A 25,000-nucleotide genomic window follows, 5' to 3' on the forward strand; every position below is an offset into this window, starting at 1 on the left:
AAAATAATAAAATAACAATTTGCAGATCACATAAACTCTTATTTCATTCATTTGACCAAGTTCACGTTAAGACTTTCAACATCTCAGATGCGTCAGACGGTTAATCGTTGTAAATAATCCTTCAGTGTTTTCCACCATAATCTTTTTTTTATAGAATATAAATAAAACATATACAATTTTTAAATAAGTACGGAAGAGTATTAGGGCCAGGCGGGAGAAAAATAAAAATAATATTTTAGAGGAGGTATATTTTGTTTTCATTATGCACTTCGGGAAAAAAGTCGAAATATCGAGAAAAAAGTCGAAATGTCAAGAAAAAAGGTGAAAAGTCGAGAATATTGTTATAAGTATAATTTCAAGAAAAAAAGTTGAAATGTTGAGAAAAAAGGCGAAATTTCGACTTTTTTCTCAGAAATTGTATTTCAACATTAATCTCGACATTTCGACTTTTTTCTCGAAGTGCACATTAAAAAAAATCTTCCACTCCCAAATGTTTTTTCTCTTGCATGGCCCTAATACTCCTCCGTAAATGAGGAATCGTCTCATGTAAAGAAAATAAAAGAAGGTCATTTTAAAAGTGACAGCAGCAACAGTCTTAGTATGTACATTATGAACGTTAGCCATAGAGTTTTGGGGGAAATTGATACACAGAGTGACTATTAGGGAGAACTCAGGCCCTCGCTTTGCTTGGGATTTAGGAAAGTCAGTATTTCCCGGATTCCGTCTTCACAAACTGTGGTCTGAGGAGCTTTACTTAGATTTTCTCCTTCCTCTTTAAATTTTCTCCACTTATCTGAAAAATAAACTTGAATTAACGTCAATCTAACACACACGCATACACATACACACACATACAAAACCTGAATCTGAAAATAATTCCTGCAGGATCTAAACACAGATTTGTGGGTGAGGAAGCTGAACTCGTGATTCCCCACCATGTTGATGGCATGGATTAGGGATTGCTTGCTTCCAGGGGACATAGTTGAAAATTAAAAATAAAAAAAAACTTCTCTGTACTTGACAGCAACTTAAGTTGGATATTTAAAATCACAACCAACATAATATAACCTGATCTCTCTGTTTGAAGTACCTTGGTATATCATTCAGATTCACAGGGTCCTGTGACATCACAGCACCCAACTCCTCCTGTCCTGTCCTGTCCCTTAGATTAGAATCCGTTGGGGCGCAGCAGAGGATCTCCGAACCACAGCTTCCCATTCCTCTCGATCTTCAGCTTTCCGTAAGGTGTCGCTCAGCTCATGTCCCGTCCATTCCTTGATGTTATCTTCCCAGCGTTTCTTCTGCCTCCCTCTCCTTCTGCCCCCATTTACGGTACCCTGCATGATGGTCTTGGCAAGGCCAGATGAGCGAGTAGTGTGCCCATATCATCTCAGTTTCCGTTGTCGGACGACGGTCAGAAGGTCAACATGTGGTCCAATGGCATTTTCGATTCCTCCTCTCACTTCCTCATTTGTGATATGATCTTTAGATGAGATACCAAGTAGTCTTCTATAGCACCTCATTTCCATGGCTCTGATTCTTCTTTCAGTATCAGCATTTAGTGTCCATGACTCACAGGCATAGAGAAAAATTGACATGACCAAGGAACGTAGCAGTCCGATCTTAGAGCTAATAGCAATGTTCTTATTGTTCCAGATGGATTTAAGTTTGGTCAGAGCGGCTGTAGTCTGGGCTATTCTGGACAGTATTTCAGGCTTTGATCCTTCGTCGGAGATTATTGAGCCTAGATATTTTAATTTTGTGACACTTTCAAGTATTTGAACGTTGACCTTTATTTCTTTCTTCGATGACTCTTTGCTGTTGGTCATAATCTTGGTTTTCTCAGCGCTAATCTCCATGCCAAAGTTGGTCGAGGCCTTGTCCAGTTGTTCCACCAAGCTAGCCAGTTCACATTCATTTCCAGCTAGTCCATCGATGTCGTCGGCAAACCGCAGATTGGTGATAGGCCTGCCACCAATGCTAACTGTTCCAAAGTGGTCCTCCAGAGCATCGTTCATAATTCTTTCGAGGAAGATATTGAAGAGGGTTGGGGAGAGTAGACATCCTTGTCGCACCCCGACTGTTGTTCTGAACCAGTCTCCGATATTGTTGTTAAAAAAGACTGCACATGTTGCCTTGTTGTACAAGTTCTCTATGACCTTGATTACGTTGCTGTTGATATTATACTTCCTCATGGTTGACCAGAGGGCCTCATGCCAGACTCTGTCAAATGCCTTTTTAAAATCTATGAAGACATGGTGAAGCTCTTGTTGGTGCTGGAGATACTTTTCCATGAGTATTCTAACATTGCAAATTTGTTCAACGGTACTGCGACCTGGTCTGAAGCCAGCTTGTTCCTCCGCTGGCAAGAGCTCCACATCATGCTGCATTTGCTTTATCTTTAAAGTAGCACTGAGCTCTGGCACAGACGTGAAGGGAGGAATGAGACCAGGACGATGTCTACACCCCCTTGAAGACGTGGAGTCGGGACAGAGCTGAAAAGACAGCGTGAGAAAGAGACTTTTTTGGTGCATCTATGTGGTATTTGGACCAAAGTTCCTCACAGACATGATCCCATAGGAGCTCAAGACACTGCCAGCTGTTGAAGAAAAAGTTATAAAATGTCTCCTTTTGAGGCAAATTATAAAGGAAACCAGTTCTATTTGCAATAATTCAACATTTCTCTCCAGATGAGCTTTTCCAGGATGATCAAGCCCTGATCCAAAGAGCACGACAGGTCACTGAGTAGAATAATGAAAGTGAAAAGGTTTTAAGTCCTCACACGTTGGATGAAGAGGAAGAGGACCATAACATCTGTCCTCAAACATCTGGATCATCTTGAACATCTGGACCGGCCACGACAACAGAAACTCAAACACAAAGTCTCTGAACATCAGTTTATTAACACCTTAAATTAGTTCACCATATTAAAGCGTTGCAGGGATTTAAAAGTGCGTATTTACTAAAAACATTCAGGTTTGTGAAAATGATCCATAAATGTGTTTGAACAGAAGCTCAGAATGTCTTCATTTAATCATGTTTTGCATTCTAATATTAAAAAACCTCCAATAAAAGTTAATTTGACTTAACTTTTCTTTTCCTGAACGATTTAAACTACTAACTACTCAGTATCCGTCAGCAGAACCGGACCTGAGTCCAGATCCAGGACCTGATGTGATCCAGGACCTGAAGAGGAAACTCGGCTTCATTTAAAGGGGACCTATTATGGGATGTAATATCTATTTCAAACAGGCCTTGAATGTCTTAAAAACAAGCTTTTGATTGTTTTTTCTAAAAAAATTAGAAATTCAGCCTCTGAGCCATGTCTTTATTATCCCAGTCTCTAACCTCATTATCTATGCAGGATTCTGAGTGGGCGGGGCTATGATAATGAGGCTCTGTGCTGATTGGCTGCCTGAATGAAGCGTAGCAGGGGAGGAAACAAAGCCAGAAGAGCCTCCGGCTGTGTACGCTATTAAACCGTGTCCTAACTGCATGCGAGAAAGTGAGCGTCAGCGACAAAATCAATTCCATTGCTTTATTTTCTATTGGACTGTCCTAACTGGCCACGAGCGCCGTTTTGAGCTGAACATTTGTGGGACGCCCTGCTTCTATTTTCTTCCTGCTGCTCGCGTTGAAAGTCGGTTGAAAGCGCTGTAGGAAACAGTCATGGATGAGGAACGGCTGATCCAGTTAGTTGAAATGAGAAGTTATCTCTATGATTCCTCCTCATTTCACTACAAAAACCTCAATAAAGTGGCAGCTGCTGGAGGGAGATGGACAGAGAGCGTCCGATGTCACGCAGTGCGATACGATAGTCGGACGCTCGTATGCAGTTACAGCCTGTCCTAACTGCATGAGAGCGTCCGACTGTCGCGTTGCACTGCGTGACATCGGACGCTCTCTGTCCACACTGAACGCGTTATCGGCCCCACGTTCTTTTGATTGACAGCTGAGACTCGCCTTTTAAAAGGCTGATTTATGGTTCCGCGTTACACCAACGCAGAACTTACGGCGTAGGGTACGCGGCGCACTCACCGAACGGTGCGCGTCGCCGCGTACCCTACGCCGTCGATTTTACGCGGAACCATAAATCCGCCTTTATTCACCCGCCCGTGCGCTCCTGAAAGAAACTCCTAAAATAACTCCTAAAAGAGTAAAGGGACAAGTAAAAGATGGGTGATTACTTGTAATCTTACTACGTTTGTACTTTCTGAACAGAAAACAAGCTTATTATTCGGTGGAATAAGTGGGGAAAAAAACGAACGGTGACGCAATCAAACAGCTGGAGTGAGCGGCGTGTGGTGTTAACGCAGCAAACATATCAGCATGTCAGATCATTACTGGGATGTGGGGGAAAAGCAGAGGACACGAGAAATGATCAAATATGTACCAGATCAGACACAAATTAAGCCCTAATAAGATTAAGATAAGATTCTTATTATATCTTATTATCTTATCAGAACCTTCCAGCTCCTTGGCGATCTCCCTCCAGCAGCTGCCACTTTATTGAAGTTCTTGTATAGAAATGACTGTTTCCTACAGCGCTTTCAACTTTTTTTTTCAACTTTCAACCGGCTTTCAACGCGACCGACGGGAAGAAAATAGAACCAGGGCGTGCGACAAAAGTCCAACTCAAATCGTCGTGCCGCGTCGCTCGCAACCAGTATAGACAGTGCAATAACAAAATAAAGCAATGGAACTGTTTTTGACGCTGACGCTGACGCTTGCTCACGTCGCATGCAGTGTGGACACGGTGTGTCCACACTGCTCGACGGACACGGCTCGTAGATCCACATCACACTGGACGGCTCATCCGGGCGGCTGTACAGACACTGCAGAATCTGGTTGCTTTCCTCCTTCTCTGAGTTGGCCGGCTGAGGGGAGACCACTTTATACATGTTAAAGCAAGAGAAAACCTGTTTTTCATAATAGGTCTCCTTTAAAAAATGACATTTCAACCTTCTAGTGACGTTTGTGAGAAACTTTGCTGCTTCGCTGAATCAGTTTTGATCATTAATCTTCCTCAGGCTGAGCCTCCTCCGGACGGGCCGTGTCCAGACCTGGAGGACCCGGGTCCCCCAGGTCCGGGTCCGGGTCCTGGTCCTGGTCCAGGTCCAGGTCCAGGTCCAGGTCCTGGTCCTGGTCCAGGTCCAGGTCCTGGTCCAGCTCCAGCTCCAGCTCCAGCTCCAGCTCCAGCCGGATGCTCCTGCTCCTCAGCCAGGATCCCAGCTGCCGTCTCTCCCGGGGATCCAGGCTCCAGCGCTGCAGGGCCAGCCGGGCCAGCGCCCCCATGCGGGGCAGGGCCCGGATCAGCGCCGGCAGCCAGGCGGAGCAGGACGCGGGCCCGGCGGGCCTGAGACTCAGGTCCAGGTCCTCCAGCGAGCCCAGGCCTCCGGCGGAGAAGAGGCCGGCCCAGCCGTCGTCTCCCACCGAGCCGTTGTAGGACAAGTCCAGCACCCGCAGGGAGGACAGGCCGCCCCGCCGGCACACGCCCGCTGGGGGGGAGACCGGGTTATTGATCTGGTGATCAGGTTCACACGCTTATACTGCTGCCGTTTCCATGGTAACACGCTCCCCTGAGCCTCGGAATGTACAGTTAGTCATTTCTAACAAGAACTTCAGAGTCAGAGTGAAACCAGCGGCAGGAGTCGCCCTCGCCGAGGTCTTGGGGTGATTTGAGGTGATTTGGAGGTGATTTGAAGTGATTTGAGGAGATTTGAGGTGGTTCTGAGGTGAATTGAGGTGAATTGAGGTGATTTGAGGGGATTTTAGTTCATTTGAGGTGTTTTCAGAATCAGAATCAGAAAGCCAAGTTTGTTAACACACACAAGGAATTTGTTGTGGTGATTGGTGAAATACAATAAAAATAAAAATATAAAAACAAACAAATATATAGAGATAAAATAAGAGATAGAATAAAATAAAATGTATAAACAGAAATAAACAGAAATGTACAATATGAGGTTATAAAGTGCCGGTTGTCGTTACTGAGGAGGGTTTGGAGGAGATTTGAGGTGATTTTGAGGAGATTTAAGGTGATTTTGAGGTAGTTTGGAGGAGATTTGAGGTGTTTTGAGCTGATTTGAGGTGATTTGGTGTGATTTGAGGTGGCTTGTCGTTACTGAGGTGGTTTGGAGGAGATTTGAGCTGATTTTAGGTGATTTGAGGTGGTGTGAGGTGATTTGAAGTGATTTTGAGGGGATTTGAGGTGTTTTGAGGTGATTTGAGTTGTTTTGAGGTGATTTCAGGTAATTTGAGGTGTTTTGAGGTGATTTCAGGTGATTTGAGGTGATTTGAGGTGATTTGGAGGGATTTTAGTTCATTTGAGGTGTTTTCAGAATCAGAATCAGAAAGGGGGTTTATTGCCAAGTTTGTTAAAAGGAACCCTGCATATTAAGACATGTAGGTCTTAAAAGATAAATGTTGGTATCAATTATAACAATGTGATATAAAAAACCTTTTTGATGTCTTCGTTTTTATAAAATTTGAAAATATAATTTAACATGTAGGTCGCCATTGTTCATTGTACATTGTACATTCTGGGTAGTACGTCACACGGTGGCACCTGCTAACCCCCGTCCACTGTTCTGACACCCAGAAACAGATGAAAACACAGCTAAACAGGTGACGGCGCACCAGAAACACAGATCAAAACACAGCCAAACATTAAGGTGACGGCGCACCTACAAAAAAGTTTAAAAAAAAAAAAAAAAAAAAAAGTACAGCACCATACAGCATGAACTACAAAAACACCATAAAACTCAGACAGACTAACAGACCACACGTTTCAACTAGCAGATAGCCGATGCTACAATAAAAACCCCAGCCAGATCTGGTGTCATTAAATTAAATAAAGATGTTCTTGCCTATTTGAAGCGAAGTCTGCGCCTCCCGTTTCGTCAAAGTCCCGGGCCAGTCCCCTCAGCGTCGGGTCTGTCATCACCCAGCACCGAGGCCGGTTTTAGGGGGAAGAGGGGGGGGCTATGCCCACTCAAACGTGCATATTGCCCACCGGCGTCTCCATCCCGGTGGCGGCAGCGAGAGCGGAGAGCGGAGAGCGGGTGGCGGAGCGCTGCGGGCTGTAGAGCCCCGGCTACGCAGGCTACGGCGTAGCCTACGCAGGCTACGGCGTAGCCTACGCCGTCTACGCAGGAGCCTGATGCACTGGTAAGATGCGCACAACATTGATCATTTTTGCAGATCTCCCGTGCATCACAGCACACGAGAACTTTGATCCAGTTTGCCTGAACCGAGACGTCTTATGGGCTCCCTCGTCAGCCTCCACGGCCGGGAGATGCTGCTCATCTATGTTTTAGATACCTGTCCCAGTTAAACTAACGCGGCTTATCTTCCCAGAGCCACCGTCGTACGTCATCGCCCCCAGAATACATTGCGCAGGTAAAACATGGCGCCTCCCGCAGGTGAAAATATGTGATAAACATTGTAGATTTTTAAAGCAATTAGATTATTTTATGTGTTTCTAACAACATATTTTAGTATAAGAGAACAATTGTGGCTAATTAGGGACTACAAGTCTTAATATGCAGGGTTCCTTTTAACACACACAAGGAATTTGTTGTGGTGATTGGTGCAATACAATAAAAATAAAAATATAAAAACAAACAAATATATAGAGATAAAATAAGAGATAGAATAAAATAAAATGTATAAACAGAAATTAACAGAAATGTACAATATGAGGTTATAAAGTGCCGGTTGTCGTTACTGAGGTGGTTTGGAGGAGATTTGAGGTGAATTGAGGTGTTTTAATGTGTTTTGAGGTGATTTCAAGTTGTTTTGAGGCGATTTGAGGTGATTTGTCGTTACTGAGGTGGTTTGGAGGAGATTTTAGGTGAGTTTGAGGAGATTTAAAGTGATTTTGAGGTGGTTTGGAGGAAATTTGAAGAGATTTGAGGGAGTTTGAGTTGATTTGATGTGATTTGATGTGATGGGAGGTTTTTTTAGGCGATTTGAGGTGTTTTGAGGTGTTTTGAGGTGATTTGGTGTGATTTGAGGTGGCTTGTCGTTACCCAGGTGATGTGAGGTGTTCTGAGGTGGTTTGGAGGAGATTTGAGGTGATTTGTGCTGATTTTAGGTGATTTGAGATGTGATGTGAGATGGCTTGTCGTTATTGAGGTGTTTTTAGGTGATTTCAGGTGATGTGAAGTGATATGAGGTGATTTGAGGATATTTGAGCTGATTTTATGTGATCTGACCTGATTTCAGGTTATTTGAGGTGTTTTATCGTTACTGGGGTGGTTTGGAGGAGATTGAGTTGATTTGAGTTGATTTGAGTTGATTTGAGGTGTTCTGAGGTGTTTTGTGGTTACCCAGGTGATGCGAGGTGGTTTCAGGTGATTTGAGGTGTTTTGAGGTTTTTTGAGGTGATTTTAGCTGATATTAGGTGTTTTCAGGTGATATGAGGTGATTTTGAGGTGATTTGAGCTGGTATTAGGTGATTTTGAGGTGGTGTGAGGTGTTCTGAGGTGTTTTGGAGGTGATTTTGAGGTGTTTTGAAGGTGATGTGAGGTGTTCTGAGGTGTTTTGTGGTTACCCAGGTGAAGCAGGTCGGTGCTGGCGAGCTGGCAGCTGCTGAGCCGGAGCTCCACCACCCCCGAGGGCTGCAGGGCGTCCAGCAGCAGCGGCAGACGACCCCCCACCACCTTACTCCAGGACACGTCCAGACGGGGCAGGTGGGGCCCTGCCAGGGCTGACACACACACACATAAATATATACACACACACACACACACACACACACACACACACACACACACACACACACACACACACACACACACACACACACACACACACACACACACACACACACACACACACAGTAAATAAGTCTGTCTCTGAGGTAGGCTTGCCAGCCGTCCCGTAAAATACGGAATTGTCCTTTATTTGAGAAAACATTTTTACTAAATTTGTCCCGTATTTTCATTAAGCCTTTATATACACACGTCTGTCACACACACATCAACACTACATTTAACAATAATGAACAAAATAAAATACAGAAAACATTAAGGCCAGCAAAATCGTTGCGTTCCATATTGAACCAATACAGACACATATTATGCTCTTATTTATTGATGTCATAATATACATGTGAAGGTCGGAAAAGTTGAATATATTGCAAAACGTCATTCGTAGTAAATTTAACTAAAGGTGAAACAAATGTATTATTTCCCACTACATTCAAAGTGAGATATTTCAAGCCTTTATTTGTTATGATTTTGGTGATTATGGCTCAAAGTTTATGAAAACCCCAAATAAAAAATAAATTAGAGAATATTTTATGAAATCAATAAACAGTTCCATCATCAAAATTATAATAAATAAAGGTTTAACATATCTTGCTTTGCATGTAATAAGACTATAATATATTAGTTGCACCTTTTAAGTTGAATTATTGAAATAAATTAACTTTTACACCATATTCTAGTTGAATTATTGAAATAAATTAACTTTTACACCATATTCTAGTTGAATTATTGAAATAAATTAACTTTTACACCATATTCTTCACCTGTAGCTTTATTCTACATCTGGGCTAATGTGTACATAAGTAGCATAGGAGAATATTTCAGTTGCTAGTATGGTTGTCTGTCTGTACAGTCATGAAAGTTCAATGCTATTAAAGCACTTTAAACTTTAAATCAAAGCATTTTGTTTTTTCATACAAAATAAACACATTTTTATGCAGTTTAGAAGTTTTGGGGCTTTTTTTTTTGGCTCCTGCGCTGCTGAAATCAGGGCGTCCCTTATTTCTATTTCTGAAAGGTGGCAACCCTGCTCTGAGGTGAACATGAGTCTGAACTGATTATATTGAACCTGCAGTTCCACCAGATCACCTCCAGGGGGCTGTAGAGACGAGCGTCTCAGCTGCTCGTGTTTTTTTGATCATAAGATAACTTAAATCACAATAATAACGATCAAATATCGTCACATGAAAACTAAAAGTCTCGCTAAAAGTGAAAAGATGAGAATCTACAAAAGGAGAGATTCTTAGATTTACTTTTTATTTCCAGAGACTTTGAGCCGGAGATGTTTCATTGTTCTTCTCGTTAACCTCGTTGAAGGTAATTCATTAACATTTTAACCGCGTTGTAGCCGTCAACACCTGATGTGTTCCAACATTTGTGTTTGTGTGTATATAGGTGTGTGTTAGTGCAGGTGTGTGTTAGTGCAGGGGTTCTTAACCTTTCTGACCTTGGGGCCCAATTTTTTCAGTACAGAGTGGCCCGGCGCCCGTTAAATATTAACACTGTATAGCAGGGGTATTCAACTAAAACTTTAAGAGGTCCATTTAGAGAAAATTTACTCAAGCGAAGGTCCAGAACATCATAATAAATACATATGTATATATATATATATATATATATATATATATATATATATATATATATATATATATATATATATACATTCAAGTAGCCTCATAGTTGTATCAACATCTGCACCTGACTGTTATATTAAAAAAGTACATATTTGCCCATTAACATGTGTAACTTCAATAACACATATTTTTTTCTCTTAAAAATAAAATAGATTTTATTTTATTTTCCAAATGCTATCTTATTTTATTTCTTTACCAGCAGTTTGAATTTCCCCTTTTCTTTGTTAATTGTCTCAACACATTTTTATAATAAATTAATATAAACACATCTTAACAATTTAACAGTTTTGCAGTTTTTATTTCTTCCCCTTAATCTTATGTCCCCACTTTCTGTCGTTCAGTGAGAGAACTGAGCTCTAATTTATCCTGTCAGAACTTTAAATTTGGTCTGGATGGTGTCAGAATCTCATGCACATGTGAAGGTGCTCATTGGTGAGCCCGAGCGGCACCGACCTCCCCGGCCGCAGGGACGCGTCGGGATGAATGAACACGCCGCGCTCGCTCGCTCTGGGCGCAGACCCAAGTAATCGATCCCTGATCCTGGCGGATCTAAACCTACTCTGTGCAAAATGAAGGATTTTCTCTATAAATACACAACATTTCTCTTACTATTACACGTACAGCTAGCTGAGGGTCTTCTTCTCCTCATTTGGTCGAGAGTTGCTATGCAGTCCCGCGGCCCTCGCGGCCCACACGTACAAAACTGATTTTCTTTCACGGCCCACTAGATGGCGCTCGCGGCCCAAGTGTGGGCCGCGGCCCTATGGTTAAGAATCACTGTGTTAGTGCATGTGTGTGTGCGTATATAGTTGTGTGTTAGTGCAGGTGTGTGTACCCAGGGCGGTGTAGGAGTCCCGGTCCAGGTGTGTGTGTGTCTGTGTATATAGGTGTGTGTTAGTGCAAGTGTGTGTGTATATAGTTGTGTGTGTGTGTGTGTGTGTACCCAGGGCGGTGTAGGAGTCCCGGTCCAGGCTGCAGCGGTTCAGCGGCAGCTTCCTCATCTGCGTCAGCGGGAGGGCGGAGACCAGCGCGTGGACCACGGCCCCCACCGCCTGATTGGACGACACGTCCAGCTCCGTCAGCGCCGCCAGGGACGGCAGCACCTGCACTGGAGACGGAGGGGACGGAGGTCAGGGGACGGAGGTCAGGGGACGGAGGTCAGGGGACGGAGGTCAGGGGACGGAGGTCAGGGGACGGAGGTCAGGGGACGGAGGTCAGGAGACGGAGGTCAGGGGACGGAGGTCAGGAGACGGAGGTCAGGGGACGGAGGTCAGGAGACGGAGGTCAGGGGACGGAGGTCAGGGGACGGAGGTCAGGGGACGGAGGTCAGGAGACGGAGGTCAGGGGACGGAGGTCAGGGGACGGAGGTCAGGGGACGGAGGTCAGGGGACGGAGGTCAGGGGACGGAGGTCAGGAGACGGAGGTCAGGAGACGGAGGTCAGGGGACGGAGGTCAGGGGACGGAGGTCAGGGGACGGAGGTCAGGGGACGGAGGTCAGGAGACGGAGGTCAGGGGACGGAGGTCAGGAGACGGAGGTCAGGAGACGGAGGTCAGGGGACGGAGGTCAGGGGACGGAGGTCAGGGGACGGAGGTCAGGAGACGGAGGTCAGGGGACGGAGGTCAGGAGACGGAGGTCAGGGGACGGAGGTCAGGAGACGGAGGTCAGGGGACGGAGGTCAGGAGACGGAGGTCAGGGGATGGAGGTCAGGAGACGGAGGTCAGGAGACGGAGGTCAGGGGACGGAGGTCAGGAGACGGAGGTGACGGAGGTGACGGAGGTGACGGAGGTGACGGAGGTCAGGGGACGGAGGTCAGGGGACGGAGGTCAGGGGACGGAGGTCAGGAGACGGAGGTGACGGAGGTCAGGTGACGGAGGTGACGGAGGTCAGGTGACGGAGGTCAGGGGACGGAGGTCAGGGGACGGAGGTCAGGGGACGGAGGTCAGGGACGGAGGTCAGGGGACGGAGGTGACGGAGGTGACGGAGGTGACGGAGGTGACGGAGGTCAGGGGACGGAGGTCAGGGGACGGAGGTCAGGGGACGGAGGTCAGGGACGGAGGTCAGGGACGGAGGTCAGGGACGGAGGTCAGGGGACGGAGGTCAGGGACGGAGGTCAGGGGACGGAGGTCAGGGACGGAGGTCAGGGGACGGAGGTCAGGGACGGAGGTCAGGGGACGGAGGTCAGGGACGGAGGTCAGGGGACGGAGGTGACGGAGGTGACGGAGGTGACGGAGGTGACGGAGGTCAGGGGACGGAGGTCAGGGGACGGAGGTCAGGGGACGGAGGTCAGGGACGGAGGTCAGGTGATGGAGGTCAGGGGACGGAGGTCAGGGACGGAGGTGACGGAGGTGACGGAGGTGACGGAGGTGACGGAGGTCAGGGGACGGAGGTCAGGGGACGGAGGTCAGGGGACGGAGGGGACGGAGGTCAGGGACGGAGGTCAGGGACGGAGGTCAGGGGACGGAGGTCAGGGGACGGAGGTCAGGGGACGGAGGGGACGGAGGTCAGGGACGGAGGTCAGGGGACGGAGGGGACGGAGGTCAGGTGATGGAGGTCAGGGGACGGAGGTCAGGGACGGAGGTCAGGTGATGGAGGTCAGGGGACGGAGGTCAGGGACGGAGGTCAGGGGACGGAGGTCAGGGGACGGAGGTCAGGGGACGGAGGGGACGGAGGTCAGGTGATGGAGGTCAGGGGACGGAGGTCAGGGGACGGAGGTCAGGGGACGGAGGTCAGGGGACGGAGGTCAGGGGACGGAGGGGACGGAGGTCAGGTGATGGAGGTCAGGGGACGGAGGTCAGGGGACGGAGGTCAGGGGACGGAGGTCAGGGGACGGAGGGGACGGAGGTCAGGTGATGGAGGTCAGGGGACGGAGGTCAGGGGACGGAGGTCAGGGGACGGAGGTCAGGGACGGAGGTCAGGTGATGGAGGTCAGGTGACAGCAGCAGAGGTGTTTTGGGGGTGATTTGAGGTGATATGAGGTGATTTGAGATGGTTCCAAAGTGATTTTAGATGATATGAGGTGATATGAATCAGAATCAGAATCAGAATCAGAAAAGGGTTTATTGCCAAGTTTTCACACGAGGAATTTGTTATGGTGATTGGTGCAACACAATACAAATATAAAAACAAATATATAAGAGATAAAATAGAATGAAATGTATAAACAATAAAAAGTATAGACAGTAAAATAAAATGTAGACCGGAAATGTACAAAATGAGGTTTTAAAGTGCCGGGTGAGTCTGTACAAAAGTGACTTAGGAACTTAGGATAGGTAAAAAGTATAGACAGAAATGTACAATGAGGTTTGTAAAGTGCCGGATATGAGTCTGTGCAAAAGTTACAGGATTGGAATTTTTACGTTAATGTAACGTAGAGTGGGATGGGGGGGCAGTCTGTGGCAGGTTGGAGAGGCGGATGGGACACGCACCTGTGTCCCATCCGCCTGAGTGGCTGATTCTCTCCACCTGCCTGCCTTATAAGGCGGAGCTGGACAGCAGCGGGGGGTCGGAGGAGCTGCTACTGTCATGCGGTGATGCTGTAATGGAAAATTTTGGTATAACACTGTCTGTTGCCTGTTTTCATTCCTATGACGAGGTCATGTTCCTTTGACACAGAGCCTGGCACGGTTGCCAGGGTGATGGGTGATGTTTTGTCTTTTCCAGTCCCAACTATAAAATAACCTGTCCCTAATCTTCTTCAGCTCACTCAGGACTGACGGTTTGTGTGACCGGTTGGACTGTGTGGCTCCGTTCAATTGAATGTTTGTCCTCTTTTCATAAAATCTTCGAAAGACAGCTGAGGGGTCCTGACATTCTTTTTGAACAACAATTTTTGCCACCACAATTTGGCGACCACGAAGGGACTCCATCTGTGCCGGATTTTTTCCTTCTCTCCTCCGGAATCGAAGGTGTTTTAAGCATGCAACAACCTCGTACTCCCCCATCAAGTGAAGGTCGAGGAGAGGGCCTCTCGTCCGGAGGGGGTTGGGAAGGTCCCCGCACCGACTGGGGTCGAACGAACCCGGTGGCTTCAGAAACGCCTCGCTGTTCTTTTGGGTGAGTTTTGGAAAGAAAACGGCCGAAATAAGCTGCGCGCTAGCGTCTCCTCTCTGCCTAATCAGCTGATGTTGCCAGGAGTGCTTGGAGCCGGAGAGGGCTGGTCCAGCCGGGGTCTGAGTACCTCTGCTGTTTAGTACTGACCTAGGAGTTAGTGACGTGTTAGACGTGGTTTGAGAGTGAGGTTTCCCTCAGGTTCAAGTCCTGGGGTGAAGTTCCCTCAGGTTCAAGTCCTGAGGTGAGGTGAGGCTCCCCCAGGTTCAAGTCCTGGGGTGAAGTTCCCTCAGGTTCAAGTCCTGAGGTGAGGTGAGGCTCCCCCAGGTTCAAGTCCTGGGGTGGAGTTCCCTCAGGTTCAAGTCCTGAGGTGAGGTGTAGCTCCCCCAGGTTCGAGGCCTGGGGTGAAGTTCCCTCAGGTTCAAGTCCTGAGGTGAGGTGAGGCTCCCCCAGGTTCAAGTCCTGAGGTGAGGTGAGGCTCCCCCAGGTTCAAGTCCTGGGGTGAGGTGAGGCTCCCCCAGGTTCAAGTCCTGAGGTGAGGTGAGGCTCCCCCAGGTTCAAGTCCTGAGGTGAGGTGAGGCTCCCCCAGGTTCAAGTCCTGAGGTGAGGTGAGGCTCCCCCAGGTTCAAGTCCTGGGGTGGAGTTCCCTCAGGTTCAAGTCCTGAGGTGAGGTGAGGCTCCCCCAAGTTCGAGGCCTGGGGTGGAGTTTTCCCTCAGGTTCAAGTCCTGAGGTGAGGTGAAGGAGTTTTGTGTTTTTGCTCTGAGCTGTCTGTTAATGTCTGACTAACAATCTTGACTGTACGGGTGGATGACAAATCATTTTGAGAAATAATTGGAGTTGGAATGTTTTTCTGTTGATTAAGTCGTGGGTTTTTCCCCCGCTTCTGCGTCTAGAATCCGGTTCGAGTAAAGTGGGTAATCCGAAGTATACCTGGTAGAATTTAAAAGATGCAGCATTTGGAAGCAAACGGGTAATCCGAAGTACTGCTTCTGTAGGGTTTAAAAGATGCAGGACTCCAGTCAAATCTGAACCGTGACTTTTTCTAATATATTTTTGATCCAACTATGTCTGTGAAAGAGCTGCGCGAGTGCTCCGGCTGTTGTGACGTCACAGACCCTGATAAGCGGAAGACCTTGGTTAGCCATTGTGTTGTTTTTTGTTTTTTTTTCTCCTTCTGAAAATTTAGACTCGCAACACGTCTGAGAGGATCAAATAATCAGTTGTGGAGGCCAGTTTTTCAACAAGCCTTCTGGGAGTAATTTCTCCGAAGGACCAAATTTGTCAGCACTAAATGTGAGATATATGATAGTTAATTATGGAAAAGAATAGAACTCACAACCTTTGTCGGAACTGTGGGTCAGACAACTTAAATTCCCAAAATAAAGAAAACACAAGAAATAGAAAGCCTGAGCGTTAAGCAGCTGGAGGCTTTGCAGGTTAGACCAGTTATCACTCTGACAGACTGTGCCCCAGTGTGTGAAGCTGGACCCGGTCTGGACTCTGCGCCCCCCGCCCCACCCGCCCCCCCAACTAGCGCCAGGACCTCAGGCAGAGCTCACCAGCGCCTGGACTTCAACCAGCTGCGTCCGTTTGCCCCCCACTGCCCCCAACTCCACCCGTGGGAGCACCCCTCCCCCATCTTCACCCGTTTCACCCATCGGAGAGATGAGGAAAAGTGCTGGGAAGACTGGCTGTCTCAAGGACATTTTTGACTGGCAGAAAGCCTGCGTTTCGCCAGGAAAATTGTGAGACTATTGCTGCAAAAGGCTGAAAGAGGCAACGGGGGGGCAGAACACAGTGAGGGCCCGCGCGTAAAGGGGGGCCGGACTGTCTAGGGGTGGCGAGGAGAGCCGGTGAGGTGTCCGGTGGACACGCGGAGGCCGACTGTGAAGTCTGCAGAACACGTGAGCACCTGAATACTAAATACACATACACACAAGAACCTTGTTTTTCATTTAATAGGTCTGGATTTTATGTTTAATGTCCGAAGGGAAGGGAAATCAGCACTTGTCTGTTTAAGATTAGATTATGATTTAAGATTACAACGTAATTTATTAATAGACGTTGGAATTGAGTATTGTGTCAGGTGAGGTTATTCATGACGTGTGGGTACGCACCCCAATGCTGTTGTAGCTGCTTGCCCGTGATTAGTATCTTCTCAGACGTGGTTATTAATGAATAAAGAACTTCAAGTTACGTGAAAACAATTGTAAAATTAAATAAGTATCGGTAATTTTACTCATGCCGAACTGTTAGTGAGTTAAAGGCTTCATTATAATACTTTCGGCTGTTAGAACATTGTTGCAGGGGACTTTTTGTTTATTCTGCAGCAGGAAAACTCTTGCATCACATGCCAGACTGGTACGCCTCATTCCCGGTTAATTAAAAATGAGGTACAAATAAGATGAGGTGATATAAATGGACTAGAAGTGAAATGGATTCGACCTGAATTCACACACTATTTTCTGTCAGGTTCCGGTAGAACGTTTTAGTTTTATTTATTTTTTGCTCGGCATTCCAGTCCATCCTAACAGTCAATTTTGTTTACTGTTGTTTTGATGGTAAAATTTAGTTTGCTGTTGTTTTGATGGTAAAATGTTACACGTTTGTTTTGATGGTAAAATGTTACACTGTTGTTTTGATGGTAAACTGTTACACGTTTGTTTTGATGGTAATATGTTATACGTTCACTCGTGTGGGGTCGGCTCGACCTGGGGTCGAGCAGCCGTGGTGACCAGGAGGAGTCTGGGAGACCCGGTGACCAGCAAGGAGGAGGGGTAACTGATGTAAGAGACACTCCTCTCGATGGATCTAGTGGAATGGGAATTTTTGTTTGCCTGTTTTGGCTAATGGTTCTCCTGTCCAATGTTTTTGTCTAGTGTTCATGACTGGAACTGTTTATTGAATTGGGATTCCTGTAAATGCATTAAAGTGGGTTTGAGTCCCGCTGAGGGGTTGAGTTGAAGGTCAGGGACCTTCGGGGGTCTGGGACCCCCCCTTTTTTAGCTAGGGATTTAAATTGCCAGATAAACTTGGATGTTGATGGCGTGGCTTCGTGAAGATACTATGTTGATACTTTACTATGTTGACATGGGCCTGAAAAACATAAACAGAGATGTTGAGGTTGTGAAATGTATGTGAAATTCAGCATTACCTGCTGATGCGCCTGCGCTCTGTGTGTGCGTGTGTAAACGCGTGGGTGTGTGTTGTCTGACTGCGCGTTCACGCAGGGAGCGTTCACGTGAGGCTGCGTGGATGGGAGAGAGATGTTGTCTCGTTTTCCTTTCTGTTGACATTTTTTTTTTTGTTAAATTGATACAAGTAAAATAGTTTTTTACTCATTCTTTTCCCTGTGTGGGGAATTGATGATGTGGAATTGTCAGAATTGGGTTGATTTACTGTTCGAATGGTTGCAGGTTACTTTTGTGATACTGTATTTGAACCGGATTGTGGGTCAAGGACGTATAAGGCCTTTGAGTAGCCCATTTTTTAAAATACTTAAAATAAAGATATTTTTGGCCATTTTCCAAACATTTGGAATGTAGTGTACACATACATGTATGTGAAAGCTTCAAACAAAGGTATTTTAGTGTTTTTAAACCTACATCTATAGGGCAACGACCCTGGTTTTTGTTGTATGGAAATGGGATTCTTGCCGTTGAGCTGTGTATGATTGTGAAAAGCATGTTACATATCAATCATTTTCCTTTATTTTGTCTGTCGTGAAGTCATATACTGATGATTGACGGTTTCATCAGGGGTGGGTTTCGTCCCGTAAAATGAGTGCCCTGTGTTTTTTTTGGATATGGGTCAATGACAAATAAGGCTTCCGCAGAAGGTATTTTTAAAAGACCTCTGTTGTATCTACAATATTTTAAGATTATTGCATTCCAGTGGCCAGGTATTTAGTATCTTTAGCGTCCAATTTTACATTTAAAGACGGAATAATAATTATACTAATATACAAATGAATGCGTTTAATACAATATCTATTCACATCATAGTTGTCAACCATTTGTTCACTTTAACCTATTATTTATTGGTTTAAATGAATGTTTTATGTGGTCGCACCACCTGACATCAGTTGTGCCACCTGACTTTTACAGCTAATTTTAAATTAGACGGGCTTCTACTTGGACACCTGTATTGGCTACCTTGGCTGTCAAGTTCATACATGTCATTTTTAAATAGAATAGAGTTTTATGATAAAATCACATTTTCCTAGTTTTACATTGGTTGTACTATTTGACATTTTGGGGGTTTGAGATGCCGAAATGTAAAGTAACATATATTATCTGAATGTACCTGGAAGGTATTCAAACTAAATAGGTTTTATAGAATAAAGTGATATATGTCATAAATTGATTAGAATTATTTTAAAGGGAAATAATGCACCCGGACACCAAAATATGCATGCCATGTCGTTGACCCATATAGTGTTCATGAGCCTACTGTCGTTGGCTCTGAGGGGCAGCTTGGAAGTGCTTATTGCAGTATGTTGTTGTTATCTTGGTTGCGAGTGAGTCCTGAGACGTGTGCGTTAAAGCTTCTCTGGACCTGTTGACCCATTTTGGCTGAACAGGGGCATCAAGCCGGCCTGTCCGAACTGCAGTTTGTTGCCACAAGGGTTGCGTTTCTGGGTCATGTCATTTCGGGGGAGGGCAGATCCCTCTCACCTGGCAGAATTACGGCCATTCAAAAGGAGAAACGCCAGAACTGGTCATTAAGAAACAAATTATGTAAATTCTGGGCTCCACCAGTTATTGTCGACAGTGGGTCTCGCATTATGCGGAAATTGGGCACCATTGGCAGCAATTGCCCATGGAGAAGGCCTACAAGCATCAGACCCTGGTACCTGGACTGACGAGGCTGACGACGCCTTCACTGACCTGAAACTGACGTGACAGATGCCTCCACTACCTGGACTGCCTGACTGTTCACGACTTTTTGCCCAGACTGTGGACGGAATGGGGGGTTACATGACTTCAAGTGCTACAGCAAGTTCTTAACCCTTACCCTTTTGCCAACAGCGGATGATGGAGAACCACTCGCAACGCTAACGTCCATTTGTTCCCCAAGACCTGAATTTGAGTGATGATGCTGTTGTAATGATGTTGTCTTTGTTCCCCAAGACCTGAATTTGAATGATGTTGCAATTGACAATGCTGACTTTGATCTTTTTGTTGTTGGTTCTGCTTCCAGGGCTCCTGCTACGTGAGTTAACATTGCAGGTTTTGCTTTTGGGGCTTTTGTCCCCGATACGTTTTTTTTATTTTTCCACAGGTAGACCCATAGCGCATCACGTGGATACAATGTTCCTGCCTACACAAATTGCTGTGTGTAAATGTGATGATCACACTAACAATCTGATTTTGTCTCTCAATGAAATGTTCAAGCTGACGCAGCTGCAAAAGAAACTGCGTCCAAACAACCTTTGTCTCTCAAGGTACGATCTGTCTCCCTGCTACTTCCGTCCTCGGCTGTGACCTCGGTTGAGATTGGTGAATTGTAACTAAAGGGCTTTGCACACTGAAATATGGTCCTGGGAGGATGCAGACTGCAGGGGAATTAACAGGGTGTGAATGGGGCCCGACGGCCGGCCATGTCTCCCCAAGAATTTTTTCCCTCACTTTGCTTAATTGACACACGGTTTCATGTGTCAAGGGGTGGGGGATGGTGAGTGAAATTCGCAATACGAGTGTATACGATGACACTGGTTCACGAGAGGGGGTTCACAACTCGCCCCCACCAGACGGACGTTTCAACATCTCCAGATGGATTTCATTGACCCTACACCCGATGAAGGCAAAAAGTTTGTTTTGGTTATCATTTGCATTTTTCTAAATGGATTGAAGATTTTCCCACAACAAGACAGGACTCCGCCGCAGTGGCCAAGGCTTTGATGCACCTGATAATTCCCAGGCGCGGGATTCTGGCGAAAATCAGTTCAGACAATGGCGCTTCGTTTGTGAGCACGGCACTGAAACAGGTCGGTGAGTACATGGGCATAGATATAAGACAACATTGCGCCTACCACCCAGCTTAATGTGGTGCTAATGTGGCGCGCCAGAGAAGCAAAAATGGCCTGAGCCCCTTTGAAATCCCGTTTCAAGAGACCTTTAAACAGGGATTGGGCCCGTTTAAGAGGCAGCAGCAAGAAACAGGCCTTTGTGAAGACGAAATGTTACGATATTGTGCAACCTTGTCGTCTGTTTTGTCTGATATCAACAAGCAGGTTAAGGCGGCCCTCCCCAAACTGGCAGAGACGAAACTCCATGACCTCGGAGTGGAGACTACATCGTGGTCAAAGACTTCAGACGTAAACACTGGAAAGCTCGGAGGTGGAACAGACCGTTCCAAGTGCTTCTGGTGACGGAGACAGCAGTCGAGGTTGCAGAGAGACGTACCACGTGGATCCACGCCAGCCACTGCCGACGGGTTCCTGATCCACGCGCACGCCATGCACCTGATCGAGAGGCCACGGCCGTACCATCCCCTTAGGCAGTTCGGATGCGGCCTAAGGGTGGCGACCAGCGTCCTGCTGGTCGTCTCCATAGGGGTGAGGTTGCTTCTGCTGCTGTTGGAGAGCCTGCACGATCACACGTCACAGACCAAGTGCACGACAATCTCACCTCCCTCTGACCACGATTCTGAGGCGGCACCTAACCCTCTTTGGCTGGTGAGAAGGGCTGCTGTTTACACGAACAACACGACCAACACGGCGTTGCAGCTACAGGACAACATATGGTTCCGTACCATGACCACTGTGACGAGGCAGCTGACCAACGAGATCGATGTGACACATGTTGTCGGACACCTGAATGAATTGTTGCATTTGCAGAGGAGGTCCTGGTTTTCCATTTCAGGGTGGGAAACTGCACTGTTCAACCTCTCTGCCCCTGAACTGACTATTCTTTTGGGTTTGTATGTTTTTCTGTGTTTTATTGTGCCATGGGTGAAGAAACTAGTAGCTTCTTCCATTCCCACCGCACCTGGACGGTTTGCCCAGGAGATGGACCACAATGATGAGTGGGTTCCTCCTTCCATGGAGGAGGAAGAGCTATTTTGAATTATATTCTGCATTAATCCTTCCTCAGGTTGATGATGTTTTTTTTTTTCATTTATACTGTTTTGAACTGATTATGAGCTGTTACGTCCTGTTAACAGGTTGTGAGGGAATCAAGCATTAGCCCCGTGGTACGGTGGGTTAAAACATGGAGGGTTTTGCCAGGACATATGGAGAATTTTGTCATTTTTTTGATTATTATTATTATTATTATTATTATTATTATTATTATTATTATTATTATTATTATTATTATTATTATTATTATTTTACATGTTATCTCATTTTATCCTTGAACTGCATAGTCACACAGTGCCTTTGATTTTTTCTCTTCTCCTTCTCCCTTCATGGACTATTGTGCTGAATGTGATTTGTTTTGGTATTGTTTGAAGTAGATTAGTTTATATTCCATGATGGGTTTTTCCCCTACGGGGGTTTTTTCCCTCCTTATCTCTGATAGGGTAGCTAGACAGATTGAGTCTTTTGACTCTCCCCTTTGGAGGGAGAGGTTTTGGCTCTTCTGTACCCGTGACCTAAGATCCTCTGTCGGGGTTTCTGTAACTCCCGCGTTGGAGAATGGGTGTGCTAGCGTTTGGCTGGTGCGAGACAGAGCATAAAGGTCACGGGATAGGTTATTGCAAAATTTCCTATTTTATTATGGTTTAGCATAAAAATGCTAAAAGGGGTGGAATGTAATGGAAAATTTTGGTATAACACTGTCTGTTGCCTGTTTTCATTCCTATGACGAGGTCATGTTCCTTTGACACAGAGCCTGGCACGGTTGCCAGGGTGATGGGTGATGTTTTGTCTTTTCCAGTCCCAACTATAAAATAACCTGTCCCTAATCTTCTTCAGCTCACTCAGGACTGACGGTTTGTGTGACCGGTTGGACTGTGTGGCTCCGTTCAATTGAATGTTTGTCCTCTTTTCATAAAATCTTCGAAAGACAGCTGAGGGGTCCTGACATTCTTTTTGAACAACAATTTTTGCCACCACAATGCTTGTGCACATGGTTATTTGCGTGAAATAAAGGGTCTGCACGATTTCTGTGTCTCGGTCGGGCCCTGTGGCACGCACCTTGCCACACAGTCCTTGGTAGTCGGGGGGGGGGGGAACCGGGGCCTTGTTGATGAGGAAGGCTGCAGACGGGAAAAAACTGTTCTTGTGGCGTGAGGTTTTGGTCCTGAAGGACCGCAGCCTCCTGCCCGAGGGAAGAGTCTGAAACAGTTTGTGTCCAGGGTGGGAGGGGTCTGCTGCAATATTTCCTGCACGCTTCAGGGTCCTGGGGGTGATATGAGGTGATTTGGGGGTGATATGAGGTGATTTGGGGGTGATATGAGGTGATTTGAGAAGATTTTAAGTGATTTGAGGTGTTTTGGGGGTGATATGAGGGGATTTGGGAGTGATTTGAGGTGATATAAGGTGATTTGAGGTGTTTTGAGGTGACTGGTCACAGGTGACGGAGGTCAGGTACAGCAGGTCAGGTGACCCTCTGACTCACCCAGGGCGTCCAGGTCGGGCCGCGTGAGGCAGCACAGGTGCAGGTCCAGGCTCTCCAGGTGTGAGAGGTGAGCCAGGTGAGGGCTGAGGCGCTCCAGTCCTCCGGCCAGACGGTTGCAGGAAACGTCCAGCTCCCTCAGCTGGGGGAGGCAGCGCAGCGGGACGCCTGGGGGACAAGGACGGGTGAGTTCAGCTGGAGGACCTGGAGGACCTGGAGGACCTCCCCTCCCCCCGGAGGACCTCTCCCCCTCCCTCTGGACCTACCGAGGGCGTCCAGGTGCTCCCCCGTCAGGCCGCAGCCCTGCAGGCGCAGCGTGGCGAGCGAGGAGGCGTGAGAAAGCGCCGCCGCCAGCTCCCTGAAGCCGCCGCCCACGTCCCCCCCCAGGTCGGGGTTGCAGGAAACGTCCAGAACGCTGAGCCGGGGAAGAGCCGCCACCACGCCTCCTGGGGGGACAGAACCACGGAGTGAGACACGGCCACCACGGCAGGAACAGGTCAGAACCTGGGGCCGGATTCACAAAACATTCTTAAGAAAAACATCTTCTTATGTGTCATTTTTTTCTTAAGTTCAGTCTTAAGAAGAAAAAAGAGAAGAAGTCATATTCTACAAAAAAGTTCTAAGTATTTTCTCAGCTTTCTTCTTAAGTTTCTTCTTCAGAAAAAACTTCTTCAGAAAAAACTATTTCAAGAATGGTATTCTTGAAATAAAAGTTCTCAAATTTGTTCTTGACTTTTTTCTTAACTTTAAGACAACCTTGACCTGTCTTAAAATGTATTCTGTGAAAAGATAATAATAATAATAATAATAATAATAATAATAATAATAATAATAATAATAATAAGACTAATATCACCTTTCTCAACATATTTTAGACAAGTTTAGACTAGTAGGTCATAGTTTGAGGATATACTTTGTAATTAATTACACAAAGAGCCTGTTAACTGTTTGTTAGCATGTTAGTTAGCGTGGTAGTTAATTATTAATTTTCCCCAATAGTATTTTTTTTCACACATTAATCTCATCCACCAGAACCTTGAAAAGTTCCTGCATCTCTTTTTCTCCTTCTCCATGTTTAGTGAGTGACTGACGGTTAAGACCAAACTACCTATAAATGTTGTTTGTTGGCGCGTGCAATGCAATGAATTATATTAAGAAGTTCTTAAGAAGGAAAAATAAGAATAAAAATAAAAAATTCATAAGAAATGACAGTTCTTAAGACGGTTCTTAAGAAAATATTGAGGAATTGCACTTAAGAACTTTCTTATGAACTTCTTAATTTTAGATCTTAAGACATTTCTTAAGAACATATTGGTGAATTCGGCCCCAGTACCAGAACCAGTACCAGAACCAGTACCGAGGGCCGTGGCGTCGGCGTGGGTCAGCTGACAGGCCACCAGGTGCAGCTCCCTCAGGGAGGGGGGCAGCGTTCCCAGCAGCCCCTGCAGGGCCCCCCCCCCCGCCGTTCCAGGACAGGTCCAGCACCTCCAGCAGGGGGAGGCCGGCCAGGGCGGCGCCCAGCGCCCCCACGTCCTCGCCGTCCAGCCGGCAGCCGGCCAGCCTCAGCGCCCGGGCCCCGCCCACCTGGGGCAGGTGTGAGGTCACGGCCGCCAGACTCCCGCCCACCAGCGGGTTCCAGGACACGTCCAGCTCCTCCAGCCCCGGCAGCAGGTGCAGCAGCGCCGCTGGAGAGGGAAGAGGAGAGACATGTCAACGCCGGGGCCTCGGGACGCCTTGGTGGTACTGGAGTTGAGGGGGATGAGGGGGGACGGCATCCCCCCTGAAATAAAAACGGTCAAAATCCTCCCCCCTGAAATAAAAACGGTCAAAATCATCCCCCCTGAAATAAAAACGGTCAAAATCCTCCCCCCTGAAATAAAAACGGTCAAAATCATCCCCCCTGAAATAAAAACGGCCAAAATCATCCCCCCCTGAAATAAAAACGGTCCAAATCATCCCCCCCTGAAATAAAAACAGTC

General features: G+C 46.6%; 1 protein-coding gene across 1 annotated transcript in view; it reads right to left on the minus strand.

The window, feature by feature from the left end:
• Positions 1–3,845: 3,845 nt before the first annotated feature.
• lrrc31 (leucine rich repeat containing 31) overlaps positions 3,846–25,000 on the minus strand; it is a 25,804-nt gene continuing 4,649 nt past the window's right edge. Inside the window, 7 exon segments of the mRNA XM_061713471.1 lie at positions 3,846–5,498; positions 8,558–8,713; positions 11,352–11,516; positions 23,025–23,189; positions 23,288–23,467; positions 24,379–24,479; positions 24,481–24,706. Coding sequence (XP_061569455.1) covers positions 5,017–5,498; positions 8,558–8,713; positions 11,352–11,516; positions 23,025–23,189; positions 23,288–23,467; positions 24,379–24,479; positions 24,481–24,706 — 1,475 coding nt within the window. The 3' untranslated portion in view covers positions 3,846–5,016.

This window comes from Cololabis saira, chromosome 22 (assembly GCF_033807715.1).
Source record: "Cololabis saira isolate AMF1-May2022 chromosome 22, fColSai1.1, whole genome shotgun sequence".
Lineage (NCBI taxonomy): Eukaryota > Metazoa > Chordata > Actinopteri > Beloniformes > Belonidae > Cololabis > Cololabis saira.